A 10,800-nucleotide genomic window follows, 5' to 3' on the forward strand; every position below is an offset into this window, starting at 1 on the left:
AATCTATTCCGGAGATAATACAGCTTGGTTATAGTGCTGTTTTCATGTAGTAAGCTTATGTATTAAGCTAGGTTCTGGTGCTGTATTCATGTAGTAAGATTGGTACAAGTACTGTATTTATGTATTAAGCTTGGTTCTGGTGCTGTATTCATGTAGTGAGCTTGGTACAAGTACTGTATTTATGTATTAAGCTTGGTTCTGGTGCTGTATTCTTTTAGTAAGCATGGTAAAAGTACCGTATTTATGTATTAAGATTGGTTCTGTTGCTGTGTTCATCTAGTAAGCTTGTTACAAGTACCGTGTTTACGTATTAAGCTTGGCTCTGGTGCTGTATTCATGTAGTAAGCATGGTAGAATTACTTTATTTAGGTAATAAGCTTGCTACAAGTACAGTATTTATATTTTAAGCTTGGTTCTGGAGCTGTATTCATGTATTAAGCTTGGTACAAGTATTGTATTTATGTTTTGAGCTTGGTTCTGGTTCGGTATTCATATAGGATAGTTTTATAAGACACAGTACTAATAGGCAGAATGGATCATTGTAACTTAACCCTCTATGTAAAGTAAGAATTTGCTGACTTTTTATGGGGAATATATGCAAATGTGCACAAAACATCCAAAGTTCAAGGTTCACCTGCTCCGGGGCATGAACTTCTCACATTGTCACCTGCCCCGGGGCATGAACCCCTCACATTGTCACCTGCCCCAGGGCATGAACCCCTCACATTGTCACCTGCCCTGCCCTCTACCTCCAGGCAGGGGACCAGCAGAGCTCCCCCATTACCCATGGCTCTTCTATTGGACTTAGTTGTGTGTGTGATTATTAGCTTTATCTATATTTATCTGTATTATTAGAATTTTATTTATTAAGTTATCCTGAAAACAGTAAATTATTAAAGCGACCAAAAATATTGATAATTGTGTAACATTGGGACGTGCAAAACCTTCTCATTCCTCACAGTCCATGAGAGGAGCTCGGATCTTCACAACGGATCGCAGAAAATTTCCAGGATCGGCCTTCCAGGAGCTGGAACCAGAACCAATCGCAGGACCCAACAATCTACAAATTCATCTACATCTAAATGTCATGGGCCTGATACAGCAGAATATAGGAGGAGCCGTGCGTCAGGGTGTATACGGCCTCAGTCCCCAGGTGACCTCTTCTCGTATGGTGACATCTTCTTCCCAGGGACTGAATCCTCCGGCCCGAGCTCTTATCTTATAGCTGCAGTGATTGCAATACTCAGAGCAACCACTAGAGGCGCAGTCACTGCTTCACTGAACTTCATGATGGGAGGAGCTGGAAAGAAACGGTGCAATGAAAATATTAGAAGATTAAGACAAAGGAAGACAAACATTCAGGAGGAGTGAAGGCAAATTTACAAGCTGAAGAAGATGGAGGATGCGATGAGGACATCTACATGATGTAGTCCTCACTGTAGAGATAAGAGGTGGATAAGACTGCCCTGGGCCCGGGGCTGCAGGAGTATTATGGCCCCTACAAGTCTGGAATCACCTCCTACATCTGGGACTAGAATCGGCTTCTTGGGGAATGGAGGACGTGTCCCTTCTGCTGCTTTCAGTCTGCGTTTGAGGACCCTTTTAGGACCTTCAAGGGTTCCAAAATGTCTCTTGTGAACATGTGCATCAAGAGCAGGAACAGATGTACGAGGATTTCATGGGTGAAGGTCCTTCTCAGTATAATATGTGGTAAGTGGTGGGGTGGCCATGGGCCCCTTGAAGGCTTTGGCCCGGGAAACCGCTACCACCCAAACCTCCTATAATCCACAACTGGTCAAGCTTGACTATTGGAAGACATGGTTCTCACTAGTATGTGGATCTATGGTATTAACTTTGTGAAGCAAAACTATCCTTCAGAATAAGCTCCAATCTGTGTGTACATAAGGGGTACCCGACATACTCAGCAAGAGAGAAAAGTACCATTAGGTTAGGTACAAGACCTAATTTGATCTGCAGCGCTCCTCTCTATGAAGGGTTCTTGCACTATAATCCTCCTATGGAAATATGGAAGTCAGTAGGCACAGTCTGTCTTGGGAGACCAGGGAGGATTCAGCAGAGGTTTAACACTGAGTGAATGGTCTAGGAGTGAGAGGTAAGAATCGAGTACAAGTAGTAAAATGTATTTGTGTAATTTCTATTCATCTGTAGTATCGGGGAATGTCCTACGTGGTGGGGAAGCTTCCTCAGCAGCAGGGGAGGTGCCCTCACCCAATACCTAATGACCGCGCTACAAAACCCACAACAGTCTGACAATGAGAGGTCAGTACTAAACCCGCTCCTCACCTGATGATACGATGACGTGGCTGCAGTTTTTGCTTTTAGCCCCTAAAAAAAAGAATAAAGATAAATATTAGATACGGACCCGGACTAAGGACCAGGATTTGCATCATCTGAAACGCGTTGCTCCTTCTTTCTTATGAGATGGACACTTTTTCTTTTCATAAAATGATGGAATAAAGAAGTATTTTTAATACAACTTTTTGAGTGCTGGAGATACAAAGTTTTCTTCCTGTTTCCATACAAATAGTGAATATCCCGTAGGAAGGTCCAGATCTTATTGTGATGTAGAACCTTCCCCAAGTGTCTCAGTGAATGATTCCGGCACAATGTGGATCTTCTAACATCGTCCTGTTATGGGATCACGTAAAAGCCGCACTAGAATACATGTGGACGCGTTTCGGACTCATGTTCTTACTCATAGAAATGACGTAAGCCTGAAACGCATCCACGTGTATCCCACAGTGCGGCTTTTAAGTGATCCAATAACAGGACAATATTAGAAGATCCACATTGTGCCAGAGTCAGTTTCATTGCCAATTCTATCCGCGCTGATCCGGTGCTCCTTCCACTCTATGCGGAATCTACAGAACTGGTGAGTGTTTCATCTGATGAGCTGGAACATACATCTGCCTGCTGTTTACACCTTCCCTAAGTCTCCACTCCCTGGTGTATCTGTAAGTCAAAGCTTTTAGTGACTGGCTGAGTAGATGCCACCAGCTGACCCTGTTGTCCTATTTTTCTGGCACTCTCTTGCTAGTTTTGATACAGTCCTAATAATTTCTTGGTATAAAGATCCCAGATGTCCTAAAAAAGTTGTGTCTGACATTCTGAGGTTACAAGGGTTTCCAACTCTAGTCACAAGCCTCTCACTCACTGAGGAGACCCAACCAGGTTGAGCCAGCGCTGTCTACAGTTGGGGGCCAGTTCCTTCTGGAATAGATAGACTGGTTTGGTTTTAATCCCACATCATACCACTAGGCTTCCTGAAGGTCATGCTTGATGTCAAAGGAAGCTGCCTAACAAGGTAACTAAAAGAGGCGAAATTTTCTTATCCTGGAAAGGAGGTTACTATCAGTTTTTAGATGTTGCTTTTATGCTTGTTGTATTGAGTTAGGAATATGGCAACATGTGAAGAACCTGAAGAGCAGGAGCTCCACCATAGTCTTGTTACATCCAGGGGCACATCAGCCGTGAGTTGAGTTGAGCTTTTTGCCTCAGGCAGCAGAACTCATGTGGGCAGCATCTGGAGTGCACAGCAGGACCTGACACTTAAAAACAGTGTCTCTTCACACCCAGTGTCAGCAATGAGACCCTTCATCGAGAATCCATTTACTAAAAAATATAACATAATCTCATGAATGGGGCAGAGGGGGACATCATTTCATGGCTCGCCTCAGGCTGCTGAGAGTTTAGGTTTTTCGAGTAAGACTCTGTCTGCCGAGGAGGAGCCCCTGTACTCTGGCTGGTACACATGGGGTAAGATTCCTGCACTGGGGGACATATTAGGGCTACATGTGACAAATTCCAGGGGTTACGAGAAATCGTTGGCTTATAAACCATTGTAAGAGAATCAAGTGTTGGGAGTAGAAAGCTTTTATGTTTAGCTGCTCTTTTAGTAATGAACACCATCCAAGTGACCACATTGTCAGGATCGGAGGTAGTGGATCCTCTCAACCACCGCGGACGATGACACAAGCCAACACCTGGGACCAGAGCCCATCGCGAAGCAGGATGGTCTTGCTGCGGGGTGGTACCACTAGGTTGTTCCACAGGCGTGACTTGTCCGCAGTGGCAGCCAAAGTTGAGGTACAGGAATGGCAATCTCGTAGTCGGGGAAATGCAGCAGGTCAGGACGGGCAGCACAGGATTAGAGTCGGGAACGTAGCAATAGGTCAAGGCAGGCAGCGGAGGAGTGTAAGGAATAGTGCAAGGCATCAGACAAAGCTTTCTCTAAGGCACAAGGCACGAAGATCCAGCAGGATGGGCAGGAAGAGGCAGGCTTGTATGCTCCTCTGAAAATGGGCAGTGCCAATTAAAGGCACGGGCGAACCCTTTGAATCTAGAGAAGCCGGTGTGCCCTAGGAGACGGGAACTCACGTGAGGGACTCGAGACAGGTGCCAGGACAGGTAAGACGTACAGGCAACGCGCTAGCGGGGGTTGAGGAGCACGGGTGAGCCCTTGACAGTAACCCCCCTGGCCTCCCCCTCTTCTTGGACTGGAGGAATCTCTGTAGGAGATCATGGTCCAGGATATTGTCCTCGGGCTCCCAAGATCTCTCCTCCAGTCAGAACCCCTTCCAGTCAACCAAGAAGAACCGCTTACCCCTCACCGTCTTCATATCAAGGATCTCCTTTACCTCATAGATTTTGGAGGTGTCAGCTACAGCAGCAGGAGAAGCGGTTCAGGGTACAGGCTTGAGACATGGAAGGAGTTCGGAACGCGCATGGTGGGTGGAAGGTGCAGCTTGTATGACACCGGATTGATGCGAGCACCTCAAAAGGACTCAGTCTGGAGCTTGGTTCGGGCTGAAGCCTGTAACAAGGAAAGACGGGTCTGCTCCCAGACGGACTTCAGATCTCGTACCAACCCCTCAACAGCAGGAACATCCGAGGACACAGGAAGAGGAGGGCATGGATGCAGTCCATAATTGATCAAAAATGGTGCAGAGCCGGCAGATGCAGAATCCAGTGAGTTATAGGAAGACTCCGCCAATGGCAACAGAGTGGACCAGTCGTCTTGACGGGAGGAAACAAAATGATGAAGACAGAAGCCCAGAGTCTGGTTCACTCTCTCCACCTGACCATTTGACTGTGGGTAATAGGCAGAGGAAAATTCCAATTTTACCTGGAGCTGAGGGATCTCCAGAACTTAGACACAAATTGAATCCCTCGGACAGACACACTGGGGCAGATTTACTTGTCCGGCCCATTTGCGATCCAGCGGCGGATGGGATTTATTAAGGTAGTTCCTCCGACGTCCACCATGATGCTGAAGAGCATCGGAACGCACTGGAAGACACCGAGCCAGCTGAGTGAAGGTAAGTGCAATTTTCGCAACACATTTTTTTTTTTTTAAATGCGGCGTTTTTTCCAAATCCGTCGGGTTTTCGTTCGGCCACGCCTCCCAATTCCCGTCACATGCATACCGGCGCCGATGCGCCACAATCCGATCGCGTGCGCCAAAATCCTGGGGCAATTCAGGGGAAATCAGCGCAAATCGGAAATATTCGGGTAACACGTCGGGAAAATGCGAATCGGGCCCTTAGTAAATGACCCCCAATGTGTAGAGGAACCATGCAGCTGGAAGATATGTTGAAAGAACTTGCTGGCAAGACGTGGAGCAGACGAAAGACCTGGAAGATGGACAAAATGGGACATCTTAGAAAACCAGTCCGTCATCAACCAGATGAAGGTGTAAGGTCTGTTACAAAGTCCATAGCCACATGCAGCCACGGGTGACAGAGTATCGGTAACGGAAGCAAGAGGATAGACGGTTTCAGACAGGAAGGCTTATTACGGGCACAGGAAATGCAGGATCCCACAAAGTCCCAAACATCTTTGACCAAGTCAGGCCACCAGTAGTAGTGGGATATGAGGGCCTCTGAGCGTTGCACCCCAGGGTGCCCAGCCAAGCGCAAAGAATGTCCCCAAGACAAAATCCTCTTCCACAGTGCAGGTTGGACATACGTCTTGCCAGTAGGAAGCTGCTGGAGATCCACCGGAGTGGCAACAACCAATTGTTCCGGAGAAATAATATTCTAAGGAACCGGCTCTTCTCCAACGACTTGGGAGGCACAGGAAAGGGCATCAGCCTTGATATTCTTCTCCGTAGGTTGAAAGTTGATTAACAGATTGAAGCATGAGAAGAAAAGTGACCAACAGGCTCGCCTGGGATTAAGATGTTGGACTGTCTGGAGAAACAAGAGATTTTTATGATCTGTGTAAATGCAGATGGCGAGCTCCCTCGAAAAGATATCGCCATTCTTCCAGGGCAAGTTTGATGGCTAAAAGTTCTCTTTCCCCAATAGAGTAATTTTTCTCTGTGGGAGAAAAATTTTTAGAAAAGAATCTGCACGTGAGTGTTCAGCCCTTTGGCCCTTTCTGGGTGAGCACCGCCCTAGCACCTACAGAGGATGCATCCACCACAAGAAGAAAGGGCTTCTCCATGTCAGGCCTAGTGAGAACAGGAGCCAAAGCAAAGGCAGAGTTTAACTTCGAGAAGGCCTCCTCAGCCGCCGAGGGCAAGAGGCGTGGATTGGCCCCCTTCTTGGTGAACGCCACGATAAGAGACACCAGAGTAGAGTAATGTGGATTACCTGCTGGTAATAGTTTGCGACGCCAAGGGACCTCTGAATGGCTCGTAGACCTTCTGGACGCGGCCACTGAAGAACCGCAGACAGTTTAGCAGGATCCATCTGGAGACCTTTGTCGGAGATTATTGAACCGAGGAAAGGAAGGCTTTTTAGGTGGAACTGACACTTCTCGAGCTTGATGTAGAGACGATTAGCCCGTAGGTGAAACAGGTGGGTCTCAAGGTCTGGGTAGAACACCAAAATGTCATCTAGATAGACCAGGACACACGTGTAGAGCAGATTTTTGAAGATGTCATTGATAAATTCCTGGAAAACAACTGGAGCATTACAAAGTCCAAATGGCATCACAAGGTACTCGAAATGTCCATCTCGGATGTTAAATGCTGTCTTCCATTCGTCACCCTTGCAGATCTGGATGAGGTTGTAGGCCCCACGAAGGTCCAGCTTGGAGAAAATCTTGGAGCTGCGCAGGCGGTCAAATAGCTCTGTGATCAACGGCAGAGGGTAGACGTTCTTAAAGGGAACCTACCACCACGATTCTACCTATAAAGGTAGAACGGGTGGTAGGTGGATGAATGGGACATGAGGATAGCCCTTTTTTGGGCTAATCCTCACGTCCCGGCTATCCTTTAGTAAACTTTAATAAGTGAGTATGTAAATTTTTTTAAGCGGCTACTGGGGCGTGGAGTAGCCGGACATGAGGCTACACATCACGGCTTCTCCAAGTAGCCTCTTTTCTCTGCATACCATGTCATCTTCGGCGCGCAGCTCCTCGTAGCATGCGCATGTGCCTCGGAGCTATGGCTGTGCAACCGCAGATCTTGTAAAGTCTGTGATAATCAATGCAAGGGAGCCATCCTTCTTGCTCACAAAAAAGAACCCTGCACCAGCTTGAGAGGAGGACTTACATATAAACCCTCTCTGCAGGTTCTCTTTAACATACTCCGACATGGCAGCTGTCTCGGGACCCTAGGGAGGAGAGAAACCCGGCATCAGCTTCATAGGACAGTCGTACAGATGATTTGGCGGCAATGTCTCTGCCTGAAACGTGGAGAACCCATCAGCAAAGTCCCGGTAACATGTTGGAAGGCCCTCCAAAGACTCCAAGGAATCACGGTGTAGCAGGACTGACAATCTGGACTCCAACAAAGAATTTCCCCCGTCATCCAGTTGAGTACAGGTGCATGGAGCTATAGCCACGAAAGACCCAGCTGGAAAGACGAGGTAGAGCGTGGCAGCACATAGAAGGACTCTCCTTATGAAAACACCGACCTGCAGGGAAATTGGCTCAGTGCCGTACCGGTACGGACAGGATTTGTCAATGAGATGACCAGAGGCTTGGATTGCTCTGTGACAAATTGAGATGGCATAAGTTCAATGTAATAAAACCTCTGCATAGCTTGGGGGCATAGATAGTCGTAGCCTAGGTTCAGCAGCAAGCATCGTAGCCTAGGTTCAGCAGCAAGCATCGTAGCCTAGGTTCAGCGGCAAGCAGGCTAACCGGAGCAGAAGGAGGAGCCACAGGAGCTTGGTGCTGTGGCTGAGACGGCTGGACCATGATGGCTGTAAGATCAGACCGACTAGGTAGCAGAACCTCGGCGGGATCCAAGGCCGGATCTTACTGTCAGGATCGGAGGTAGTGAATCCTCTGAACCACCACGGACGATGACACAAGCCAACACCTGGGACCAGAGTCTAAGTGGCACCCGGTCTTCATCAGAGCCGGCCGCAGAGCAGGATGGTCTTGCTGCGGGGTGGTACCACCAGGTCATTCCACAGGCGTGACTTGTCCGCGGTGGCAGCCAAAGTCGAGGTACAGGAACGGCATGCAATCTTGTAGTCGTCGACAGGCAGGAAGTCAGGACGGGCAGCGCGGTATAAGCATGGTATCAGGGGCAAGGGTGAACCCGCAACCCGATATTGGTCGCAGGACCACTCGTGACACACGTACATTACTAAGAAATGGGATTGATTAATTATCTAAAAGTGACCACGCCTACTGCCTTCATTCCTACACTCCAACAGGGGTATTGAAAATAACAGGGGTAGCCTGCTGCTGCTTTATTACCTCTATGGTCTATGTCTTACATGCAGGTGACTTACCTCCCAGGTAGGCACAATTGTAGTGGCTGCCCTTCCTATAGGTGCTGTCCAGGACAATCTTCTTCACATTATAGCTTGTGACCTGGAACACCTCATTCACAGGGACCAGCACATACTTATACGTTGAATAGTATAAAAAATCCAGCGGCTCCACCCCGAAGCAGGTGTTAATAACGATTTGTACGCTGCCGTTTTGCGCTTTGTATTTACTATCGGTAGAAAATGCACCAAGTTGATGAATTCTAACTCTGGCCTGAGGCTCTGATGGCGGCTTCACCCGAACAGGGAGATTTAAATAAGTGGTCACTGGTTTTCCCCCGCACCCGGGCCGGAGCAGGGTCATGGCTCTGGTGAGATAGAAATGTAAGGCGTAGAACCGGAAAGCCTTGGGGTTCCGACTAAATTGCGACACTTCCTCGTTCATTATAGACGCAGTAGGAAAATCAAAAAAGATAAAGGTCAATAATGCGATCCCGTATTCATCCTTAAATCCCACCGGAAGATTTCGTAAATAAGGTTTTTCTTTTGTCCAGAGATCGGCTCCAATGTTCCAGCCGACGTTCATCTCCGGTGATTCCCTTTGTTCCTTCTTCAGTATTTCTGGAGCCATCTCCTCCATTTCTTCCGTGCACCCGATGTATTGGTCATCAAACGAGTTCTCAAACATATCGAGCACAAAATTCTGGATGGACACCTGCAAAAATCCGAAAATACAAGTTCTGGGTATAGTCGTATGTTGTAGCTATAACACATGGCAGTGATGGCAACGGAGTGTCCAAAATTCAATCACAAAGTGCCAGCACAGCTCTAGAAGCAGTAACTTATTGCTCCCGCTTCTTCCACAACTTTCCATCGTATCGGCCTCCAGAGGAAACCACCAAGGCTGGAAGGAGGAGGGAAAATGTGGATATCATTGTAGCGTCTCGTGAAGATGCAGTCACACTCAGAGTTTAACGTTCTGCAACAGCTAAAGGAAGATTTGTAAAGTAAATTGATACAAAACGCGACCATTATCCATGTGTAAATGTTTATGTTAACAGATGCGTTTTGTAACATCTATGTAATCAGGCAAATCTCTCTCCCGCTGTTGCTGTGCGTTTCCATGTGTTAAACGCCACGTGTGACCGCACCATCAGGGTCACTTCTGTACATGAAAGACCTCCATAGATAATTGACCCTGTCCCCACCTTCTCGCTCTTCCTGCAGATGTGCTGAATGTTGCAAATGACATTTAATATTTCTATTTGTCTGAAACTTGCAACATTTTTTGGCGCAAAAAACTCCAGACCAAACCATGTTTAAGGAAAACGTATAAAATGGAAAGAAATGACTTGAGACATTTGTGCGACATTTTTGAGATATTTGTAACATAATGTCTCGAAATGAGATCTGGAAAAAAGAAAAAAACATTTAACACAAGAAAAAAGTGAGATTAATAAATCACCAAAGAAGCAGATGGGAAAAAGACAAAAACCAGCCAAAACAACAGAGATAAGTTTTGCTTCAAGGCCCAATGCCAGGCAGCTGCTAACAAGGCATATAATGAGATGTATGAAATAGATAGACACAGATTATACACATCACTAGTAGGACCACACATGGGGACATGAGGACAGAGGAGGGGACCACAGGAAAAAGGGGAATGGGTGGATTATAGTTCAAGGGGATTAGGGGAATGGGTGGATTATAGTACAAGGGGATTAGGGGAATGTGTGGATTATGATTACAAGGGGGTTAGGGGAATGGGTGGATTAGAGTACAAGGGGTTAGGGGAATGGGTGGATTATAGTACAAGGGGGTTAGGGGAATGGGTGGATTATAGTACAAGGGCATCAGGGGGATAGGTGGATTAGAGTACAAGGGGGTTAGGGGAATGGGTGGATTAGAGTACAAGGGGGTTAGGGGAATGGGTGGATTATAGTACAAGGGGGTTAGGGGAATGGGTGGATTATAGTACAAGGGGATTAGGGGAATGGGTGGATTGGCGTACAAGGGGATTAGGTGGATTATAGTACAAGGGTGTGATGAACATACACATATAAGGGAGATTCACCGGCCAGATATTATCCTGTTCATCAAGGCA

The 10,800-nt window shown here is 47.1% G+C and overlaps 1 protein-coding gene across 1 annotated transcript; it reads right to left on the reverse strand.

The window, feature by feature from the left end:
• Positions 1-7,583: 7,583 nt before the first annotated feature.
• Positions 7,584-9,570, reverse strand: LOC140116855 (T-cell ecto-ADP-ribosyltransferase 1-like). Its single transcript, XM_072133292.1, has 3 exons — positions 9,508-9,570; positions 8,718-9,411; positions 7,584-7,825 (listed from the first exon to the last, which is right to left on the reverse strand). Exons 1-3 carry the CDS (start codon positions 9,568-9,570, stop codon positions 7,584-7,586), a joined length of 999 nt encoding a protein of 332 aa, XP_071989393.1.
• Between the last annotated feature and the right edge of the window lie 1,230 nt (positions 9,571-10,800).

The sequence above is a fragment of the Engystomops pustulosus genome, chromosome 2, assembly GCF_040894005.1.
Source record: "Engystomops pustulosus chromosome 2, aEngPut4.maternal, whole genome shotgun sequence".
NCBI classification, from domain to species: domain Eukaryota; kingdom Metazoa; phylum Chordata; class Amphibia; order Anura; family Leptodactylidae; genus Engystomops; species Engystomops pustulosus.

Bases quoted from the DNA above. Each gene is read 5' to 3' on its own strand.
- LOC140116855 (XM_072133292.1), bottom strand. From the start codon at position 9,570: ATGGAAAGTTGTGGAAGAAGCGGGAGCAATAAGTTACTGCTTCTAGAG. The intron at 9,412-9,507 runs GTGATTGAATTT...GGATTTTTGCAG, and splicing joins TAGAGCTGTGCTGGCACTTT to GTGTCCATCCAGAATTTTGT. The intron at 7,826-8,717 runs GTAAGTCACCTG...TCGTCTTTCCAG, and splicing joins CAATTGTGCCTACCTGGGAG to CTGGGTCTTTCGTGGCTATA.